The sequence below is a fragment of the Bombina bombina genome, chromosome 5 (genome assembly GCF_027579735.1).
Source record: "Bombina bombina isolate aBomBom1 chromosome 5, aBomBom1.pri, whole genome shotgun sequence".
In the NCBI taxonomy this organism is placed as follows: domain Eukaryota; kingdom Metazoa; phylum Chordata; class Amphibia; order Anura; family Bombinatoridae; genus Bombina; species Bombina bombina.
The window spans coordinates 719,818,685-719,843,236 of NC_069503.1; the positions used below are offsets into that span (position 1 = coordinate 719,818,685).

Below are 24,552 nucleotides of genomic sequence, written 5' to 3' on the forward strand. Positions count from 1 at the left end.
AGGTTAACCCTTTAACTGTTGGATTGAGTCAGGAGCCCAGGTGAAGGGATCAAGACTAGAAAAAGTGCACTTTGGCAGCACTCCCGTCCCTGATTGAAATAAGTAATAATGAACTCACATTCGGGACCAAAAAGTTTCTATTCAAAAGGATTAACTTAAAACATAACTTTTATTCAACAATAATTATAAAATTAGTACATGTATGTGTGTGCTTTAAAAACACATACGGCTAGATTTGGAGTTTTGTCGGTAACGACCCGAAAAACTAACGCCGGCTTTTTTCACCATAAAAATAACTCTGGTATTGAGAGTCCACATAAAGGCTGCGTTAGGCTCCAAAAAAGGAGCGTAGAGCATTTTTAACGCAGCTTCAACTCTCAATACCAGAGTTGCTTACGCAAGCGGCCAGCCTCAAAAACGTGCTCGTGCACGATTCCCCCATAGGAAACAATGGGGCTGTTTGAGCTGAAAAAAAACCTAACACCTGCAAAAAAGCCGCGTTCAGCTCCTAACGCAGCCCCATTGTTTGCTATGGGGAAACACTTCCTACATCTGCACCTAACACTCTAACATGTACCCCGAGTCTAAACACCCCTAACCTTACACTTATTAACCCCTAATCTGCCGCCCCCGCTATCGCTGACACCTGCATTTTATTTTTAACCCCTAATCTGCCGCTCCGTAAACCGCCGCTACTTACATTATCCCTATGTACCCCTAATCTGCTGCCCCTAACACCGCCGACCCCTATATTATATTTATTAACCCCTAATCTGCCCCCCTCAACGTCGCCTCCACCTGCCTACACTTATTAACCCCTAATCTGCCAAGCGGACCGCACCGCTATTATAATAAAGTTATTAACCCCTAATCCGCCTCACTAACCCTATAATAAATAGTATTAACCCCTAATCTGCCCTCCCTAACATCGCCGACACCTAACTTCAATTATTAACCCCTAATCTGCCGACCGGAGCTCACCGCTATTCTAATAAATGGATTAACCCCTAAAGCTAAGTCTAACCCTAACACTAACACCCCCCTAAATTAAATATAATTTTAATCTAACGAAATTAATTAACTCTTATTAAATAAATTATTCCTATTTAAAGCTAAATACTTACCTGTAAAATAAACCCTAATATAGCTACAATATAAATTATAATTACATTGTAGCTATTTTAGGATTAATATTTATTTTACAGGCAACTTTGTAATTATTTTAACCAGGTACAATAGCTATTAAATAGTTAAGAACTATTTAATAGTTACCTAGTTAAAATAATTACAAAATTACCTGTAAAATAAATCCTAACCTAAGTTACAATTAAACCTAACACTATACTATCATTAAATTAATTAAATAAAATACCTACAATTACCTACAATTAAACCTAACACTACACTATCAATACATTAATTAAATACAATATCTACAAATAACTACAATGAAATAAACTAAAGTACAAAAAATAAAAAAGAACTAAGTTACAAAAAATAAAAAAATATCTACAAACATAAGAAAAATATTACAACAATTTTAAACTAATTATACCTACTCTAAGCCCCCTAATAAAACAACAAAGCCCCCCAAAATAAAAAATGCCCTACCCTATTCTAAATTACTAAAGTTAAAAGCTCTTTTACCTTACCAGCCCTGAACAGGGCCCTTTGCGGGGCATGCCCCAAGAAGTTCAGCTCTTTTGCCTGTAAAAAAAAAACATACAATACCCCCCCCCAACATTACAACCCACCACCCACATACCCCTAATCTAACCCAAACCCCCCTTAAATAAACCTAACACTAAGCCCCTGAAGATCATCCTACCTTGTCTTCACCTCACCAGGTATCACCGATCCGTCCTGGCTCCAAAATCTTCATCCAACCCAAGCGGGGGTTGGCGATCCATCATCCGGTGGCTGAAGAGGTCCAGAAAGGCTCCAAAGTCTTCATCCTATCCGGGAAGAAGAGGTGATCTGGACCGGCAACCATCTTGATCCAAGCGGCATCTTCTATCTTCATCCGATGACGACCGGCTCCATCCTGAAGACCTCCACCGCGGACCCATCTTCTTCCGGCGACGTCCAACTGAAGAATGACGGTTCCTTTAAGGGACGTCATCCAAGATGGCGTCCCTCGAATTCCGATTGGCTGATAGGATTCTATCAGCCAATCGGAATTGAGGTAGGAATATTCTGATTGGCTGATGGAATCAGCCAATCAGAATCAAGTTCAATCCGATTGGCTGATCCAATCAGCCAATCAGATTGAGCTCGCATTCTATTGGCTGTTCCGATCAGCCAATAGAATGCGAGCTCAATCTGATTGGCTGATTGGATCAGCCAATCGGATTGAACTTGATTCTGATTGGCTGATTCCATCAGCCAATCAGAATATTCCTACCTTAATTCCGATTGGCTGATAGAATCCTATCAGCCAATCGGAATTCGAGGGACACCATCTTGGATGACGTCCCTTAAAGGAACCGTCATTCTTCAGTTGGACGTCGCCGGAAGAAGATGGGTCCGCGGTGGAGGTCTTCAGGATGGAGCCGGTCGTCATCGGATGAAGATAGAAGATGCCGCTTGGATCAAGATGGTTGCCGGTCCGGATCGCCTCTTCTTCCCGGATAGGATGAAGACTTTGGAGCCTCTTCTGGACCTCTTCAGCCACCGGATGATGGATCGCCAACCCCCGCTTGGGTTGGATGAAGATTTTGGAGCCAGGACGGATCGGTGATACCTGGTGAGGTGAAGACAAGGTAGGATGATCTTCAGGGGCTTAGTGTTAGGTTTATTTAAGGGGGGTTTGGGTTAGATTAGGGGTATGTGGGTGGTGGGTTGTAATGTTGGGGGGGGGTATTGTATGTTTTTTTTTTACAGGCAAAAGAGCTGAACTTCTTGGGGCATGCCCCGCAAAGGGCCCTGTTCAGGGCTGGTAAGGTAAAAGAGCTTTTAACTTTAGTAATTTAGAATAGGGTAGGGCATTTTTTATTTTGGGGGGCTTTGTTGTTTTATTAGGGGGCTTAGAGTAGGTGTAATTAGTTTAAAATTGTTGTAATATTTTTCTTATGTTTGTAAATATTTTTTTATTTTTTGTAACTTAGTTCTTTTTTATTTTTTGTACTTTAGCTAGTTTATTTAATTGTATTTATTTGTAGGAATTGTATTTAATTAATTTATTGATAGTGTAGTGTTAGGTTAATTGTAGGTAATTGTAGGTTGTTTATTTAATTAATTTATTGATAGTGTAGTGTTAGGTTTAATTGTAACTTAGGTTAGTATTTATTTTACAGGTAATTTTGTAATTATTTTAACTATTTTAGCTATTAAATAGTTCTTAACTTTTTAATAGCTATTGTACCTGGTTAAAATAAATACAAAGTTACCTGTAAAATAAATATAAATCCTAAAATAGCTATAATATAATTATAATTTATATTGTAGCTATATTAGGATTTATTTTACAGGTAAGTATTTATCTTTAAATAGGAATAATTTATTTAATAAGAGTTAATTAATTTCGTTAGATGTAAATTATATTTAACTTAGGGGGGTGTTAGTGTTAGGGTTAGACTTAGCTTTAGGGGTTAATACATTTATTAGAGTAGCGGTGAGCTCCAGTCGGCAGATTAGGGGTTAATAATTGAAGTTAGGTGTCGGCGATGTTAGGGAGGGCAGATTAGGGGTTAATACTATTTATTATAGGGTTAGTGAGGCGGATTAGGGGTTAATAACTTTATTATAGTAGCGGTGCGGTCCGCTCGGCAGATTAGGGGTTAATAAGTGTAGGCAGATGGAGGCGACGTTGAGGGGGGCAGATTAGGGGTTAATAAATATAATATAGGGGTCTGCGGTGTTAGGGGCAGCAGATTAGGGGTACATAAGGATAACGTAGGTGGCGGCGCTTTGCGGTCGGCAGATTAGGGGTTAATAAGTGTAGGCAGATGGAGGCGACGTTGAAGGGGGCAGATTAGGGGTTAATAAATATAATACAGGGGTCGGCAGTGTTAGGGGGAGCAGATTAGGGGTACATAAGGATAACGTAGGTGGCGGTCGGCAGATTAGGGGTTAAAAAAAATTATTCGAGTGTCGGCGATGTGGGGGGACCTCGGTTTAGGGGTACATAGGTAGTTTATGGGTGTTAGTGTACTTTAGAGTACAGTAGTTAAGAGCTTTATAAACCGGCGTTAGCCCAGAAAGCTCTTAACTACTGACTTTTTTCCTGCGGCTGGAGTTTTGTTGTTAGATGTCTAACGCTCACTTCAGCCACGACTCTAAATACCGGAGTTAGAAAGATCCCATTGAAAAGATAGGATACGCAATTGATGTAAGGGGATCTGCGGTATGGAAAAGTTGCGGCTGAAAAGTGAGCGTTAGACCCTATTTTGAGTGACTCCAAATACCGGCGGAAGCCTAAAACCAGCTTTAGGAGCCTCTAACGCTGGTTTTCACGGCTAACGCCAAACTCCAAATCTAGGTCATAGGAACTTGGTTGTGAATATTGGCTAATATTCAGTTGGACAATATGATTATGCAGACATATAGGGTACCTCAGAGGGGTCCCACTTTTGTGTAGATGGTCGTTTGTGTTTATATCTTATGCTAGGGGTGAATTGGGGAATTTCATTGTGGGTTCGTTTTCTAGATGCTGTGTGTAGCAATTTCTGAGTTAATAATATTCCTGGTCAAGTATCAGATTTAGGTTTTACAGATGTAACATCTAATATAGTCTATACTCAGATCTGGTTTGGTATACTGGACTTCAGGCTATCTAGTGGTATAATAAGTTTTATTCCTTCTATCAATACCCTGATATCTCACACAATACCTTGGCTTTTTATATTAGCAAAATAAAGATATAAATATCATAAATTATTCGTGTTGGTGCCACTCTATTTAATAACAGATTTTATTATAGTGAGTATATTCCTTACTTCCAAATAGTACACAGGGTCTAAATCACACCTTGTTTGATTTACAAGACTTGTCAGTCTTGAGATGGGGAATTTTCTTAGCTGAACTGGAATTTGCTTTGTACAGTGTATTTTCCTCTTTCTTTTTGTATATTGTACATATATTACCAGTTTCAATGGCTAATAACATACGAAGTCTGTAAGGACCTATTATTTAGTCCTCACCTAAAGGTGCTTGGTGTAAACTTTAGGATTAAATTTATTTTATTACCTTGTGCCGGTAATTTAAAAATTATATCTTATTTTGGCAAGTGTTCTTTCAAGTTGAACCTATATGTTGTCACTTGACATTCACCTCATACGTGTGATTAGATTCTTAATATATATAGGTTCGCAATGGTTTATATATTGTTGTCCAAATAGAATGCCCTTTATCAGCTTAAATAAATTTGAATTGGACACACATTGCTGTTGGAGTTGAATAGTGGAATAACTTATTTGTATTTGTTATAACCAGTATATCCTTTATACCTATTATATAAAGGGCATTCTATTTGGACAACAATATATAAACCATTGCGAACCTATATATATTAAGAATCTAATCACACGTATGAGGTGAATGTCAAGTGACAACATATAGGTTCAACTTGAAAGAACACTTGCCAAAATAAGATATCATTTTTAAATTACCGGCACAAGGTAATAAAATAAAATTATTTAATACTCTCATAATAAGCCAAATATAAGATTCCCAATCCTAAATTTTACACCAAGCACCTTTAGGTGATGACTAAATAATAGGTCCTTACAGACTTCGTATGTTATTAGCCATTGAAACTGGTAATATATGTACAATATACAAAAAGAAAGAGGAAAATACACTATACAAAGCAAATTCCAGTTCAGCTAAGAAAATTCCCCATCTCAAGACTGACAAGTCTTGTAACTCAAACAAGGTGTGATTTAGACCCTGTGTACTATTTGGAAGTAAGGAATATACTCACTATAATAAAATCTGTTATTAAACAGAGTGGCACCAACACGAATAATTTATGATATTTATATCTTTATTTTGCTAATTTAAAAAGCCAAGGTATTGTGTGAGATATCAGGGTATTGATAGAAGGAATAAAACGTATTATACCACTAGATAGCCTGAAGTCCAGTATACCAAACCAGATCTGAGTATAGACTATATTAGATGTTACATCTGTAAAACCTAAATCTGATACTTGACCAGGAATATTATTAACTCAGAAATTGCTACACACAGCATCTAGAAAACGAACCCACAATGAAATTCCCCAATTCACCCCTAGCATAAGATATAAACACAAACGACCATCTACACAAAAGTGGGACCCCTCTGAGGTACCCTATATGTCTGCATAATCATATTGTCCAACTGAATATTAGCCAATATTCACAACCAAGTTCCTATGTGTTTTTAAAGCACACACATACACGTACTAATTTTATAATTATTGTTGAATAAAAGTTATGTTTTAAGTTAATCCTTTTGAATAGAAACTTTTTGGTCCCGAATGTGAGTTCATTATTAATTATTTCAATCAGGGACGGGAGTGCTGCCAAAGTGCACTTTTTCTAGTCTTGATCCCTTCACCTGGGCTCCTGACTCAATCCAAAAGTTGTTCTTGTGCACAAGCACCCCAGCTCACCCCAATGCTACAGGCACAGACTGACATACATACAGACACGAATATGTGTGTGTAGATGCATATATGTGTATGGAGAAATTTATACGTATATAATACAGATATCAACCCAATTAAATTGAGCAACCCTGTATTTACAGTATTGTAGTGCTAGTGCCATTTCTTTTCCTCTAAATAACCCTTTAACTGCTCTGTGCTCAGCTATATTTTTCAAAATATTTTTTCATATCTTCTTAGATAGCTTTTTTAAAACATGATGAGGGACCCTTTGTCGTGCTTGGTGATTTCTAGACAGTATTTGTTTATATTGTTTTGCAACTTGCCCTTACTTTATACTTTAATCTCCAAACATTTAAAGGGCCATTACAGTGATAAAAGTATATGCTCTCATTTATGAGAAAATGTAATTGTTTCACTATTTGCATGTTAATCTATGTATTTAACCCCCACAAAGGTGTAAAGCACATATTTTAAGTACAGCTCATGAGTTACAGAAGTGCTAGTCACAAGCGCAAACTGTTGCTGAGCTAATCAGCAGTTCTAGTTCCACAGCTGTTTCATGTGACTAGCACTTCTGATTGGCCAGTAGAAGTGGTAAACACAAGGACTGTAAAATAATTTAAAAATATGCCTGGGAAATGCATAAGGCAATCCTTAGAAATAAATATGTTTACACTGTACAAGTAATATGGGTAAGCCTGATGGGGTTTTAGGTTCCTATGTAATGTCCTCTGTGGCTTTACTTATATGTTATCTGTGTGCTTTACTTTTCATCACTATCAACTGTGCAAATCAAATGTGAAGCCCCAATGTTTTGATAACTACTAAATCATGATAACCATGTCTATTTCTTGAGACCTAATTTATACCCTTTTATCCATCTATGAATTCATGTTATAAACAACAGATTTTCTCCAACATAGGTGTGTCCGGTCCACGGCGTCATCCTTACTTGTGGGATATTCTCTTCCCCAACAGGAAATGGCAAAGAGCCCAGCAAAGCTGGTCATATGATCCCTCCTAGGCTCCGCCTACCCCAGTCATTCTCTTTGCCGTTGCACAGGCAACATCTCCACGGAGATGGCTAAGAGTTTTTTGGTGTTTAAATGTAGTTTTTATTCTTCAATCAAGTGTTTGTTATTTTAAAATAGTGCTGGTATGTACTATTTACTCTGAAACAGAAAAGAGAAGAAGATTTCTGTTTGTGAGAGGAAGATGATTTTAGCAAACGTTACTAAGATCGATTGCTGTTTCCACACAGGACTGTTGAGATGAAGTAACTTCAGTTGGGGGAAGCAGTTGGCAGACTTTTCTGCCTGAGGTATGATGGCCACATTTCTAACACGACTTGGTAATGCTGGAAGGCTGTCATTTTCCCTATGGGGACCGGTAAGCCATTTTCTTAGATTAAGTAAAAGAATAAAGGCTTTATAAGGGCTTAAAAAACTGGTAGACTTTTTTCTGGGCTAAAACGATTACTTGCTAAGCATATTTGACAGATTATAGCGCTTTATAGTTATTATAATCTTGGGGATTGTTGTTAAACAACGGCAGGCACTGTATGGACACCTTTTTCAGATGGGGGCCTTCTCTAGTCATAGGCAGAGCCTCATTTTCGCGCCACTAATGCGCAGTTGTTTTTGGAAGGCAAGGCATGCAGATGCATGTGTGAGGAGCTAAGAACCACTGAAAAAGCTTATAGAAGGCGTCATTTGGTATTGTATTCCCCTCTGGGCTTGGTTGGGTCTCAGCAAAGCAGATTCCTGGGACTGTATAGGGGTTAAATGTAAAAACGGCTCCGGTTCCGTTATTTTAAGGGTTAAAGCTTTCAAATTTGGTGTGCAATACTTTTAAGGCTTTAAGACACTGTGGTGAAATTTTGGTGAATTTTGAACAATTGCTTCATACTTTTTCGCATATTCAGTAATAAAGTGTGTTCTGTTTAAAATTTAAAGTGACAGTAACGGTTTTATTTTAAAACGTTTTTTGTGCTTTGTTGACAAGTTTAAGCCTGTTTAACATGTCTGAACCATCAGATAAACGATGTTCTATATGTATGAAAGCCAATCTGTCTCCCCATTTAAATATATGTGATAATTGTGACATGGTGTCCAAACAAAGTAGGGACAATGATGCCACAGATAATAATAGTGCCCAAGATGATTCTTCAGATGAGGGGAGTAAGCATGGTACTGCATCACCCCCTTCTGTGTCTACACCAGTTTTGCCCACACAAGAGGCCCCTAGTACATCTAGTGCGCCAATACTTATTACTATGCAACAATTAACGGCTGTTATGGATAATTCTATTGCAAATATTTTATCTAAAATGCCTACTTATCAAAGAAAGCGCGATTGCTCTGTTTTAAACACTGAAGAGCAAGAGGACGCTGATGATAACGCTTCTGACATACCCTCACACCAATCTGAAGGGGCCAGGAGGGAGGTTTTGTCTGAGGGAGAAATTTCAGATTCAGGAAAAATTTCTCAACAAGCTGAACCTGATGTTGTAACATTTAAATTTAAATTAGAACATCTCTGCGCACTGCTTAAGGAGGTATTATCTACTCTGGATGATTGTGACAATTTGGTCATTCCAGAGAAATTATGTAAGATGGACAAGTTCCTAGAGGTTCCGGTGCCCCCCGATGTTTTTCCTATACCCAAGCGGGTGGCGGACATAGTAAACAAGGAATGGGAAAGGCCCGGCATACCTTTTGTGCCTCCCCCTATATTTAAGAAATTATTTCCTATAGTCGACCCCAGAAAGGACTTATGGCAGACAGTCCCTAAGGTCGAGGGGGCGGTCTCTACTCTAAACAAACGCACTACTATTCCCATAGAAGATAGTTGTGCTTTTAAAGATCCTATGGATAAAAAATTAGAGGGTTTGCTTAAAAGAATGTTTGTTCAGCAAGGTTACCTTCTTCAACCAATTTCATGCATTGTTCCTGTCACTACGGCAGCGTGTTTCTGGTTCGAAGAACTAGAAAAGTCGCTCAATAAAGAATCTTCGTATGAGGAGGTTATGGACAGAGTTCATGCACTTAATTTGGCTAACTCTTTTATTCTAGATGCCGCTTTGCAATTAGCGAGATTAGCGGCGAAAAATTCAGGGTTTGCTATCGTGGCGCGCAGAGCGCTCTGGCTAAAGTCTTGGTCAGCGGATGTGTCTTCCAAGACAAAATTGCTTAACATCCCTTTCAAGGGCAAAACACTGTTTGGTCCTGATTTGAAAGAGATTATTTCAGACATCACCGGAGGAAAGGGCCACGCCCTTCCTCAGGATAGGTCTTTTAAGGCTAGAAATAAGCCTAATTTTCGTACCTTTCGCAGAAACGGACCTGCCTCTACTTATACATCCTCTAAGCAAGAGGGTACTACTTCTCAACCCAAACCAGCCTGGAGACCGATGCAAGGCTGGAACAAGGGTAAGCAGGCCAAGAAGCCTGCCACTGCTACCAAAACAGCATGAAGGGATGGCCCCCGATCCGGGACCGGATCTGGTGGGGGGCAGACTTTCTCTCTTTGCTCAGGCCTGGGCAAGAGATGTTCAGGATCCTTGGGCACTAGAAATAGTTTCTCAAGGTTATCTCCTGGAATTCAAGGAACTACCCCCAAGGGGAAGGTTCCACAGGTCTCAATTATCTTCAAACCAAATAAAAAGACAGGCATTCTTACATTGCGTAGAAGACCTGTTAAGGATGGGAGTAATTCATCCAGTTCCAATAAGAGAACAAGGGATGGGGTTTTACTCCAACCTGTTCATAGTTCCCAAAAAAGAGGGAACATTCAGACCAATTCTAGATCTCAAGATCCTAAACAAATTTCTCAGGGTTCCATCGTTCAAAATGGAAACCATTCGAACGATCCTTCCTACCATCCAGGAAGGTCAATTTATGACCACGGTGGATTTAAAGGATGCGTACCTCCATATTCCTATCCACAAGGAACATCATCAGTTCCTAAGGTTCGCTTTTCTGGACAAGCATTACCAGTTTGTGGCACTTCCATTCGGATTAGCCACTGCTCCGAGAATTTTCACAAAGGTACTAGGGTCCCTTCTAGCGGTTCTAAGACCAAGGGGCATTGCAGTAGTACCGTACTTGGACGACATCCTGATTCAAGCGTCGTCTCTGTCAAAAGCAAAGGCTCATACGGACATCGTCCTAGCCTTTCTCAGATCTCACGGATGGAAAGTAAACATAGAAAAAAGTTCTCTTTCCCCGTCCCCGTCCTTTTTGGGAACAATAATAGACTCCTTAGAAATGAGGATTTTTCTGACAGAGGTCAGAAAATCAAAACTTCTAAGCTCTTGTCAAGTTCTTCATTCTGTTCTTCGTCCTTCCATAGCGCAGTGCATGGAAGTAATAGGATTGATGGTTGCAGCAATGGACATAGTTCCTTTTGCACGAATTCATCTAAGACCATTACAACTGTGCATGCTCAGACAGTGGAATGGGGATTATACAGACTTGTCTCCGACGATTCAAGTAGATCAAAGGACCAGAGATTCACTCCGTTGGTGGCTAATCCTGGACAACCTGTCACAGGGAATGAGCTTCCGCAGACCAGAGTGGGTCATTGTCATGACCGACGCCAGTCTGGTGGGCTGGGGCGCGGTCTGGGAACCCCTGAAAGCTCAGGGTCTATGGTCTCGGGAAGAATCTCTTCTACCGATAAACATTCTGGAACTGAGAGCGATATTCAATGCTCTCAAAGCTTGGCCTCATCTAGCGGAGGCCAAATTCATAAGGTTTCAATCAGACAACATGACGACAGTTGCATATATCAACCATCAGGGGGGAACAAGGAGTTCCCTGGCGATGGAGGAAGTGACCAAGATAATTCAATGGGCGGAGGATCACTCCTGCCACTTGTCTGCAATCCACATCCCAGGAGTGGAAAATTGGGAAGCGGATTTTCTGAGTCGTCAGACATTCCATCCGGGGGAGTGGGAACTCCACCCGGAAATCTTTGCCCAAATAACTCAATTATGGGGCATTCCAGACATGGATCTGATGGCGTCTCGTCAGAACTTCAAGGTTCCTTGTTACGGGTCCAGATCCAGGGATCCCAAGGCGACTCTAGTAGATGCACTAGTAGCACCTTGGACCTTCAACCTAGCTTATGTTTTCCCACCGTTTCCTCTCATTCCCAGGCTGGTAGCCAGGATCAACCAGGAGAGGGCTTCGGTGATCTTGATAGCTCCTGCGTGGCCACGCAGGACTTGGTATGCAGACCTGGTGAATATGTCATCGGCTCCACCATGGAAGCTACCTTTGAGACAGGACCTTCTTGTTCAAGGTCCATTCGAACATCCGAATCTGGTTTCTCTCCAACTGACTGCTTGGAGATTGAACGCTTGATTTTATCAGAGCGTGGGTTTTCAGATTCTGTAATAGATACTCTGATTCAGGCTAGGAAGCCTGTAACTAGAAAAATTTACCATAAGATATGGAAAAAATATATCTATTGGTGTGAATCTAAAGGATTCCCATGGAACAAGATAAAAATTCCTAGGATTTTATCCTTTCTACAAGAGGGTTTGGAGAAGGGATTATCTGCAAGTTCTCTGAAGGGACAGATTTCTGCATTATCTGTTTTACTTCACAAAAGGCTGGCAGCTGTGCCAGACGTTCAAGCGTTTGTTCAGGCTCTGGTTAGAATCAAGCCTGTTTACAGACCCTTGACTCCTCCCTGGAGTCTTAATCTAGTTCTTTCAGTTCTTCAAGGAGTTCCGTTTGAACCCTTACATTCCGTAGATATTAAGTTATTATCTTGGAAAGTTTTGTTTTTGGTTGCAATTTCTTCTGCTAGAAGAGTTTCTGAGTTATCTGCTCTGCAGTGTTCTCCGCCCTATCTGGTGTTCCATGCAGATAAGGTGGTTTTGCGTACTAAGCCTGGTTTTCTTCCGAAAGTTGTTTCCAACAAGAATATTAACCAGGAGATAGTTGTACCTTCTTTGTGCCCGAATCCAGTTTCAAAGAAGGAACGTTTGTTACACAATTTGGACGTAGTCCGTGCTCTAAAATTCTATTTAGAGGCCACTAAAGATTTCAGACAAACTTCTTCTTTGTTTGTTGTTTATTCTGGTAAAAGGAGAGGTCAAAAAGCAACTTCTACCTCTCTTTCCTTTTGGCTTAAAAGCATTATCCGTTTGGCTTATGAGACTGCCGGACGGCAGCCTCCTGAAAGAATCACAGCTCACTCCACTAGGGCTGTGGCTTCCACATGGGCCTTCAAGAACGAGGCTTCTGTTGACCAGATATGTAAGGCAGCGACTTGGTCTTCACTGCACACTTTTGCCAAATTTTACAAATTTGATACTTTTGCTTCTTCAGAGGCTATTTTTGGGAGAAAGGTTTTGCAAACCGTGGTGCCTTCCATTTAGGTGACCTGATTTGCTCCCTCCCTTCATCCGTGTCCTAAAGCTTTGGTATTGGTTCCCACAAGTAAGGATGACGCCGTGGACCGGACACACCTATGTTGGAGAAAACAGAATTTATGCTTACCTGATAAATTACTTTCTCCAACGGTGTGTCCGGTCCACGGCCCGCCCTGGTTTTTTTAATCAGGTCTGATGAATTATTTTCTCTAACTACAGTCACCACGGTATCATATGGTTTCTCCTATGCGTATTTCCTCCTGTACGTCGGTCGAATGACTGGGGTAGGCGGAGCCTAGGAGGGATCATATGACCAGCTTTGCTAGGCTCTTTGCCATTTCCTGTTGGGGAAGAGAATATCCCACAAGTAAGGATGACGCCGTGGACCGGACACACCGTTGGAGAAAGTAATTTATCAGGTAAGCATAAATTCTGTTTTTAACCTACACTGTTATCACTAATCTGACAAATGGTGATTGAAATGTTAAATGTAGATATAACAATAATTCTTGTTCTCCTGCCTAATACCCTTTGCAATAGTGTCTGTCACCTATGTTCTTTACTAATCCTGTGGTACGAAACCCCTGATGTGTTTAGAGAGCTTATACTTTATGCAGATGTCTGATAGCTCCTTGGATCATTTCCGTACGTGTGATTTTTTTTTTGCTCTATTAGTCTCTGCATAGGTAGAACTTGATGGACTTCTGTCTTTATTCAACCTCATCTAACTGATTTACTCTAAAGAAGCTGTCAATTCAATTTACATTAAACAGTTTGAAAGCTGGCCCATTTTACACAAGCAATCATATCCATAAATTATGTTTTTATTCAGAAATATATATATAAGTCATTTTAAAATTTAGCTAAGACATTGGCAGTCACTTCTTCCTTAGGTAATGAGTTCCATAATTTGATTGCTCATACCGTGAAAATATATTTATTGCTGGAGATCAAATCTCCTTTCCTATAGCCTTAAATTGTGACCTCTTGTAACAAACAACTGCCTTGGAATAAACAGCTCTTCCGCCAACTCAGTATATGGGTATTGAATAGATTTATGTAAAGTAATCATTCACCTCTCAAGCCCCTTTTTTTCTAGACTAAACAGACCCAATTAGGCTAACCTCTCCTCATAGTTTAAATCTTCCATTCCCCTTTATTAATTTTTTGTCCCTACTCTAATTCTGCAATGTCCCTTTTTAAAACTGGTCCCCAGAACTGCACTCCATGCCAAATGTGAGGTATTACCAGTGACAGAATTATGCTTTCTTCCTTTGCATCTGTGCTTTTTTTAATACATGCTAGTATTTTGTTAGCCTTATCACATAGCCTTCATCTAATTGTCCAGATAATTCAGTGTCTTCCACCTTTCACAATTGTTTATATGTAAACTTGTGATTTACTGGAACCATAATAATGTATTTGACATTCATCGTGGAGAATTTAGTAGTCTGCAGACCTTGAAATTTTGCATATTTTTTCATAAATATTTGTAGCATATGACTTGATACTTTAGTTCTTCAAAGAGAAATAAGAAACAATGGTCCAATAAGGTGTCCTATTTGTATTACATATGTCTATTTCTATATATGTATGTGTGTATTAAATATATAATAATACAAGCATACACCCACATAACATACACATACATACAGTATTATATATAAGTACTGATTAAGATATATCTACAAAAAAGATTGCCATGTTGCAAAGTCACCTAAATATATTATGGAGGCTCTCTAACATCTGTAGGGCAGTAGATAAAGAATAATTTTAGAAATGATAAAGAGGTATTTTACAGCAAAACCAGGTACACTGAATAAAGATGATATATCTACTGCAATGCTCTTGTATTTTCCTTGAACATATTTTGGGGATTACATTCAGTGTTTAGTTTACAGTATAAAACAGGGCTTGATAAACTGCTCAAACATATTAAAGCATTTTATAACACCTATTTGTCACTTTCATAAATTATGTTGATTGGCTAGTGTAAATTCCACAATATAATACAGACTGCAGTGATCTTTTATCATAGAAGTAACCGTAATATACTACTGAAATTATTATTAGTTATTTGTAGAGGGCCAACAGATTCTGCAGAGATATAAACATAGGCATGGTATGCAAGATAACATTTATAGGGATCAAGTGGGTAGAAGGCCCTGCCAAGAGTTGCACTGTTGTTGTCAGCTCTTATGGAAGTGAACTGCAAACAGATGGGCTCATATGCTAAGGGGGTTCAAGGGTATAACAGAGGAGGAGAGGAACTGGGGTTAGGAAAGGTTAATATAGGTTGTATGCATCCCTGAACAGTAGAGTTTTTACGGAGCATTTTAAACTTTCAAAACTATGGTAGAGTCTTGTAGTAGAGAGTTCCACAAGATATGGACCAGTCTGGAGTAGTCCTGTAGGCGGGAATGTGAGGAGGTAACGAGAGGAGGAGAATTTTGAGTGCTGAGAGCAGCACATAACCTAAATACGTCACTGTCTGAGATATATGGGGAGCAGTGTAGTTGAGGGCCTTGTATGTCAGAGTCAGAATTTTATGTTTAATCCTGGAGGCAAGAGGAAGCAGTGAAGGGATTGGAAGAGAGGTACAGCAGATGAAGAGCGACATGTAAGGAAGACCATTGTTAGCCTGTTCTATGACGATTTACCAACAGGGTGCAGCTTTTTAGCCTAGTAATGCTTTTCACAGAGTAGTATATCAGTCTGATCCCGCCTATTACAGTCAGTCCAGCTCCGAAATACCAGGCAATTCCTCTCTAAACAAGGAACACAGCAACCCCAGACGATCGTTTCGGCCTTCATTGGGCATTGTCAGTGAGGTGTAGCCATATTCCTCTAAGGACACTGAGCAAGGAGTCCACATCTGGTTGCCCCCCTCTGGTGAGTTTTAAATCCTCCACTAAATACAACATATAGAGAAAATAACTCATTGTGTAAACCATTTACAAATCTAAACAAGTCAGAAGACTTGCTTTAATCCCAGAAACTCTTTGTAGTCAGAGAGTTTCTGGGTTTAAAGCAAGTCTTCTGACTTGTTTAGATTTGTAAATGGTTTACACAATGATTTATTTTCTCTATATTTTGTATTTAGTGGAGGATTTTAAACTCACTTTTCGCCTCCCCATAATTTTAATTGTTGTTGAATTTCCCCCAGAAATGAACTTTACCAAGCAGTGATTCAACCTACTCCCAGCTGATGAGTGGCAAAAACCACGAAACAGCTGTCCTGGGATTGGTTAGAATCACTGTACTAACCCTAGCTAAGCATAAAAGCTGTGTAATGCAGCAGTGCTATGGCATAAAGGGAAGTCTGTCTTAAAAAGCAGGCTAAAAGTAAAAAGGTGAGTCATTGTGAACCTCATTTGCATATCTTACCCAGATTCCTTTGCTGCATTGGAAACAGTGTAATCAGAGAGTTTCTGGGTTTAAAGCAAGTCTTCTGACTTGTTTAGATTTGTGAATGGTTTACACAATGAGTTATTTTCTCTAAATTTTATATATATATATATATATATATATATATATATATATATGTGTGTGTGTGTATGTTTATGTTCGCTGGAATGAATTTCTAAAAGTACAGAATAAATCTGCTTCATTATGTTGGTATTAAAACCAAAGCAACACATTTGTAACATCTGTGCCCAACAGATGCTGAACATAACTTCAATATTAAAAGGAAAAATGTCCTGTTTTGTTTTTGATGAATAATTGGAATAAAATTATGTTGAATTTGGGCTGTACATTTTTTTACAACAGTTTCCATCCTTTTTTTGTTTTTTTAGAAGTGGGAAAAATATATTTTATATATTTTTCACTTTAAGGGCCAGTGGGAAAAAAAAAAAATATATATATATATATATATATATATATATTTATTTATTTATTTTATTAAATAATTTCAAATGTTCTCTCTACAAAAATCTTAATCAAGTTTAATGGGGTTTTTTTGTTGAAAATTATTAGATAGATTTTTCTACAGGATTGTGGTCAGCCATTTTATGTATAACATTTTTACAATCCCTTAGAAAATTTTAATGATTTTTCTACAAGATTTAAAGTCTATTGGGATTTTTGTTGATAAAACATATAAAAACATTTTAACCCCCTTGCTGCTTACACAACTACCGTAGAGTGCTTAAAGGGATAGTAAACACTAAAAATGTTATTGTTTAAAAAGATAGATAATCCCTTTATTTACCATTCCCCAGTTTTGCATAACCAACACTGTTATAGAAATATACTTTTTACCTCTATAATTACCTTGTATCTAAGCCTCTGCAGGCTGCCTCCTTTACTTTTGACAGACTTGCATTTCAGTTAATTAGTGCTGACTCTTAAATAACTCCACGTGTATGAGCACAATGTTATTTATATGAAACTCATAAACTAATGCCCTCTAGCTGTGAAAAACAGTTTAATGCATTGAGATAGGAGCCGGCCTTCAAGGGCTTAGAAATTAGCATATGAGCCAACCTAGGTTTAGCTTTCAACTAAGAATACCAAAAGAACAAAGCAAGTATGATGATAAAAATAAATTAGAAAGTTTAAAATTACATGTCCAATCTAAGTTTTAAGCAACTTTCTAATTTACTCCTATTATCAACATGTCTTTGTTCTCTTGCTATCTTATTTGAAAAAGCAAGAATATAAGCATAGAAGATGGCCCATCTTTGGTTCCGCACCTGGGTAGCACTTTCTGTTTGGTGTCTAAATGTAGCCACCAATTAGCAAGTGCTACCCAGGTGTTGAATCAAAAATGGGCCAGCTCCTAATCTTACATTCAAATAAAGATAGCAAGAGAAAGAAGAAAAATTGATAATAGGAGTAAATTACAAAGTTGCTTAAAATGACATGTTCTATCTAAATCATGAAAGTTAATGGCTACTTGTGTCTCACTAAAGTGCTCATTTTGCAAGAAAATCTGTAACTTATTTGTTGTTTTTAACACGCTGTCTTTTATTCATTTTATTTTATTTTTTAACAAAGGGGCATTATTTCAAATCCTTTCAAGTTTCTACAAATAAATAAAACAAAACTAAATAAAAGTATCCCTTTAACAGCCATGTAACATTGAGGCTAAGAAAATATATCTATACAATGTATCTACAGTTTTATTTCGCAATGGCATACTTAATCAGCTTGGAAGAACATTCTCTGGTGATTGTTAGGGCTATATTAATAGGTTGAATCACATTTAAATGTAATTTGCATGTCATTATTTACATGATATTGTATTCTTCGTCCTAGCTTTAGAAAGGAAGATATCAATGAGACAAAGCAGGGAAGAGCTTGTAAAGAGAGGTGTATTGAAAGAAATATATGACAAAGGTAAGATATGCTTACATTTTTATGTATACATTCAGATTGATACCTTGCTGTGACAGTTTCCTCTAATTATATGAATATGTTGGTTTAAAAAACATTTTTTTTAAAAAAAATTGATGAATGCAAACAAGAAAAAGTTAAATATTTTAACATATTTGATTTTGATACCATAATGAAACTGAAACAATACAATTTTTTCAATTATTTTGAATTAAATGTCAATAAATAAAATACAATTCAAAAATAATCCAATGTAAAGAATGATTTACCTTTTTAAAGATGTACAAAACAATGTACTTTAAAGGGTAATTTGCAATTAAATTACCTGCTTTGTAAGCTCATGAATATGAAATGTATATTAAAATGCACCTTTTTTTTAAAAAAACTAAAGTACAAAAAAAGTGCATTTTATGTATGTTGTTTGACACTGTAAAAATGTTGAAACAAACCTACATTTTTGCATTTTATTTTATTTATTTTTGGTTATAATAATGATTTTCTTTCCAAATTATGTTTTTGGATTTGGTTTTTGAATGTTGCTTTCAGCCAAACGTTGTAAAAAATATTATTTTTTGCTGGAAATCTGATGTTTTACACTTGATAAAATAATGATTTTACAAGAGTAGTACCAATGAGACAGTGTAATTAAAGAAAATATAACTACAGATTTAAAAAATAAGAAAGATACAATTGCTGCATTAATCTTAGTCAAAATCAATTGAAAGCGGTTATTACATTGTAGCATTTAACATAGGAACAAATGTTGCTTAATATATATATATATATATATATATATATATATATATATATATATATATATATATCAGTGATGTGCAGTCACTAGAGGGGCAGGTGAGGCAGTGCTTCACCTATCATATGGGCAAAAAAATATATATTTTTTTTATTGGCTTTAAAAAAAAAAAAATTTTTAATTTTTTTTCCCCAGCATTTTTTTTTCTCACAGCTATATGTTGTGCAATGGAGAGGCACAAGCAGGTCTGCCCACCATTACACAACATGCTGCGCCACCTACTGGATGCAAGTGGTTAAGATCATTGCATGGCCCATTAACTGCTTATTTGAGGCAGTCCTATTTGGGCTGAACCAATCCAGCGAGAGGCATTAGTAAGTGGAACATAGGGTTGGGGCTGGATGTTAAATCATATAAAACAAAACAAAAACGGAAAAAAACAACTTTCATATATTTTGTTGCTGTCCTGTGAACCTGCTAGCTTTGCTAAAGTGAAAAAGAGAGTTCTGTTCTTCCCCTCTAAGTGCAGTGGAATGTATCACTGTCACTTCCTGAATCCTTACAGAGCAGGAAGAGAGGCAGAGAGAGCAGTGTTTCAGCCACATCTTATTAAAGTAAGATTTTACTGAAAGGGATTCTGTTAGTGAAAATGATAATTTAATGAATGTGGTTTAGTGTTTTGTTACTCTTTTACAGCAGGGTCGTTTTTGTATTTTGTTTACTCAAACTTTACACCCACTAACTTAGTAGCTTGCCTCTGTACTTCACACTAAATTATAGACTCATTTTCTGAACTCTCAGTAGCTCTGCTGTTTAATTACTTTAAAATGCAGTGGTCCCTCTACCCCCCCCCCCGTGTGTGTGTGTGTGTGTGTGTGTGTGTGTGTGTCTCTATCTATCCATCTCTCTCCTTATGAGTTGTTCTCCCCCATGGTCTCTTTCTCTCTCTGTCTCTCTTCCTCCCCCTCTGACTCTCATCCCTTATGTGTCTCTCTAACCCTCTGTGTGTGATTGTGTGTGTCTCTCTCTCTCTCTAACCCTCTGTGTGTGATTGTGTCTCTCTCTCTAACCTTCTGTGTATGATTGTGTCTCTCTCTGTTTCTCTCTCTAACCCTCTGTGTGTGATTGTGTCTCTCTCTTTCTCTCTCACCCTCAGTGTGTGATTGTCTCTCTCTCTCTCTCTCTCTCTCTCTTTCTCTCTCTAACCCTCTGTGTGTGATTGTGTCTCTCTCTCTTTCTCTCTCTCTCTAACCCTCTGTGTGTGATTGTGTCTCTCTCTCTCTCTCCCTCTAACCCTCTGTGTGTGATTGTGTCTCTCTCTCTAACCCTCTGTGTGTGATTGTGTCTCTCTCTCTTTCTCTCTCTCTCTAACCCTCTGTGTGTGATTGTGTCTCTCTCTCTCCCTCTAACCCTCTGTGTGTGATTGTGTGTCTCTCTTTCTCTCTAACCCTCTGTGTGTGATTGTGTCTCTCTCTTTCTCTCTTTCTCTCTAACCCTCTGTGTGTGATTGTGTGTGTGTCTCTCTCTCTCTCTCTAACCCTCTGTGTGTGATTGTGTGTATCTCTTTCTCTCTAACCCTCTGTGTGTGATTGTGTCTCTCTCTTTCTCTCTCTCTCTAACCCTCTGTGTGTGATTGTGTTTCTTTCTCTCTCTCTCTTTCTCTCTAACCCTCTGTGAGATTGTGTCTCTCTCTCTCTTTCTCTCTCTAACCCTCTGTGTGAGATTGTGTCTCTCTCTCTCTTTCTCTCTCTAACCCTCTGTGTATGATTGTGTCTCTCTCTATTTCTCTCTCTCTCTAACCCTCTGTGTGTGATTGTGTCTCTCTTTCTCTCTCTCTCCCTCTGTGTGTGATTGTGTCTCTCTTTCTCTAACCCTCTGTATGTGATTGTGTCTCTCTTTCTCTCTAACCCTCTGTGTGTGATTGTGTCTCTCACTCTCTCTTTATTTCTCTCTCTCTAACCCTCTGTGTGTGATTGTGTCTCTCTCTTTCTCTCTCTCTAACCCTCTGTGTGTGATTGTGTCTCTCTTTCTCTCTCTCTCTAACCCTCTGTGTGTGATTGTGTCTCTCTCTAACCCTCTGTGTGTGATTGTGTCTCTCTCTCTCTTTCTCTCTAACCCTCTGTCTCTCTCTCCCTTTCCCCCCGAGTGCTTTTCTGTGTTTCTGTCTACCTTTTATTTATTTAATTAATGAATTGGTAGTGCCATCTGATGGTGTGGCTTTATTTAAAGGAGTGGGGTCAAGCGCCCCACCATCTTTTAATTTCACCAACCGCCACTGGATCAAGACATTTTTATATTTACTGAATAATGAAAGAATCTATAAGCATAATTTGCATCATTAAAGTAAAAAGTATGTTTTAAACATGTTTTAATGGGCATGGATTTCTAGATCTCATAATCAGAGCAAGCATTGTGTTATCTGGCAAGAGTTTCTGTTACAATCCTTTTAGACTAAAATCAGATGTTTACTAAGTTGACCAGTTTTCCAAGACACCATTTAAAGGGACATTAAACCCATATGAAACCCATATGCAAATTTAAATAACTTTCCAATTTACATCTAATATCTAATTTTCTTCATTCTTTTGATATCCTTTGTTGAAAATCATATCTAAATATGCTCAGTAGCTGCTGATTGGTGGCTGCACATAGATACCTCATGTGATTGGCTCACCCATGTGCATTGCTATTTCTTCAACAAAGGATATCTAAAGAATGAAGGCGTATCCTAGCCACTGCCTCACCAGCCTCTGACGTCACTGCACGTCACTGATATATATATATATATATATATATATACATACATACAGTATATATCCAGTTTGGCTTTGCACACTTTCTATATCCAGTGGTAGTCAGACATTTACATAGCTCACAGATGACTCCAACTCATGTTTCTTCATTCAAAAGAACATATTTTTATTTCAACTTTTCAGCCCCTGTTTGGGCCTTTGTCAAGATAACAATATACACAATTGTGATCTTGCTTATACCTTACAAATTAATTATGACCTACCCACATACCAGGTGCAATCAAGGTGAATATTTTCTCACAAAATCCCATCTCTGCCATCTAGTGGACACTCCACAGGATGCAACAAACTTTTGCTCTTATAAGGGAACTTACCAATATGCCTATTTTTTCTTGCTGGAAGAGATGAAGAATATGAGAAATAAACATAATGGGGCATATGTATCAAGCTCCGTATGGAGCTTGATGGCCACTGTTTCACAAAGACCGCTGCTCCATAACCTGTCTGCCTGCTCTGAGCAGGCGGGCAGACATTGCCGGAAATCAACCCAATCGAGTGCGATTGGGTTGATTGACACCCCCCTGCTGGCGGCCCATTGGCTGCGAGTCTGCAGGGGGCGGCGCTGCACCAGCAGCTTTTGTGAGCTGCTAGGGCAATGCTGAATACGGCGAGCGTATTGCTCGCCGTATTCAGCGAGGTCTGGTGGACCTGATCCGCAGTGTCGGATCAGGTCCACCAGACCTTGATAAATATGCACCATTGTACAAAAAATGATAATATTTACAAAAACAGAAAAACAGAAAAAAGTATTTACACAAAACCATCCATCCATACTATACATGACTATAGAGATGTTAAAGTAGCTGAACACTGGGGGAAAAGGACTTAAAGAGACATAAAACCCAACATTTGTCTTTCATGATTCTGATAGAACATACGATTTTAAACAACTTTCCAATTTACTTCTGTTATCAAATTTTCTTTGTTTTCTTGTTATCCTTTGTTGAAAAGCTGGCATGTACGCTCATAAGTGTGCATGTGTCTACAGCACTATATGGAAGCAGTTTTGCAACAATGTTATACATTAGCAGGAGCACTAGATGGCAGCACTATTTCCTGTCATGTAGTGCTTCAGGCATGTGCACGCTACCTACCTAGGTATCCCTTCAACAAAGAATAACAGGAGAACGAAGCACATTTGATAATAGAAGTAAATTGGAAACTTTTTGAAAAGTGTATTCTTTATCTGAATATTGAAAGAATTTTTTTGGGTTTATTGTCCCTTTATTATTATCTTAAAAAAAACAAGACAGTGACAGGTATGTGTTTAAACCCCTAGGATTTAAAGCTCCAAGATCCACTTCGCCTCTCTCTGTAACAATATCTTCTTCCTATTACCTCCTCTTTTTGGCAATGGGACACGATCTAAGGGGCAACATCTTAGGCTCGACACTGGGTGCCCACGGTCAAGAAAATGCTTGGCGACTTGCTGATCCGATTCACCCTTCTCTAAGGCTAATCTTATGCTAGATCTATGTACAGCAATGAGACAATTGAATGATGTAAAAAATTACATCAAATTTAGCAGAAACCCTACTCTTGAGTATAAAAAGGAGCTGTGCTGTGATAGGCTGCTTCTTCAGGCGGATCTGCCAGATACGCCCACAACAAACATAGAAGTCACAAAGGGTGAAGTTAAGCGCACTATCGCCGATGGCACAGATTCCTTTGAAGGAAGTAGAATAGATACAGGCAAACTCCAGGCAGGGTAGGATAAAAAAGATACAAAAATTTATTGAGATTTAAAAAGCGTATGCCACAAACAATGGCAAACAGGTAACAGAGCCAGCAGTAACAGCGGTCAGGTGTAGGGGCCGGTCTCCACGCAGACGCGTTTCGTGCGCATGCGCACTTGTTCACTGCAATGCTGCTGGCTCTGTTACCTGTTTGCCATTGTTTGTGGCATACGCTTTTTAAATCTCAATACATTTTTGTATCTTTTTTATCCTACCCTGCCTGGAGTTTGCCTGTATCTATTCTACTTCCTTCAAAGGAATCTGTGCCATCGGCGATAGTGCGCTTAACTTCACCCTTTGTGATTTTTATGAACATAAGTATATTCTTACGAATTCCTTGTTCATACAGTATGGCAGGAAAACTGTAGATTCATTGACAATGTTTTTTTTTCTGTGGTATGGGGAGGAGAAGCTTCTGGTTGAACTGGAAGAAACTTTAAATAGTTTGGCTAAGACTATTAGGTTTGTACCTAAGTGGGATTCCACAAAAATACAATTCCTTGATTTGGAGTTATATAAAGTTAATGACAGGATTGAGACTAGGGTATACAGGAAGCCCACGGATATAAACACTATCATTGTGAAATATATGAGAGCTTTCACCCACAGCATCTTCTAAAAACAATGCCAAGGGCCCAGATGTTGAGGGCAGTGGATTTAACCTCTAGGAATGAGGGTTTAATAACGACTGTAGATGACATGAGTCAAAGATTCTTACAGAGGGGGTTACCCTGAAAAACTCCTTGCTGAGAGCAAAGAGCAGGTGCTGAACACAATGGTGAAAAAGGAGACAACAGATAGGCTTTTTTTGTCACAGATTATACCACTGATGGTTGGAAGATGAAATAGGCAATTTGTGATAATTGGGGAATCCTTCAGAGTGATAGGAGACTATCCACATTTGTTAAAGAGATCCCGATATACTCTTA

The 24,552-nt window shown here is 38.5% G+C and overlaps 1 protein-coding gene across 2 annotated transcripts in view; it reads left to right on the forward strand.

The window, feature by feature from the left end:
* PHACTR1 (phosphatase and actin regulator 1) overlaps window positions 1-24,552 on the forward strand; it is a 723,510-nt gene that overhangs the window by 487,260 nt on the left and 211,698 nt on the right. For both annotated transcript variants that reach the window (XM_053714748.1, XM_053714747.1), the window contains exon 3: window positions 18,246-18,326. In XM_053714748.1, the coding sequence (XP_053570723.1) occupies window positions 18,246-18,326 (81 nt within the window). The remainder of the gene's footprint in view (window positions 1-18,245; window positions 18,327-24,552) is intronic.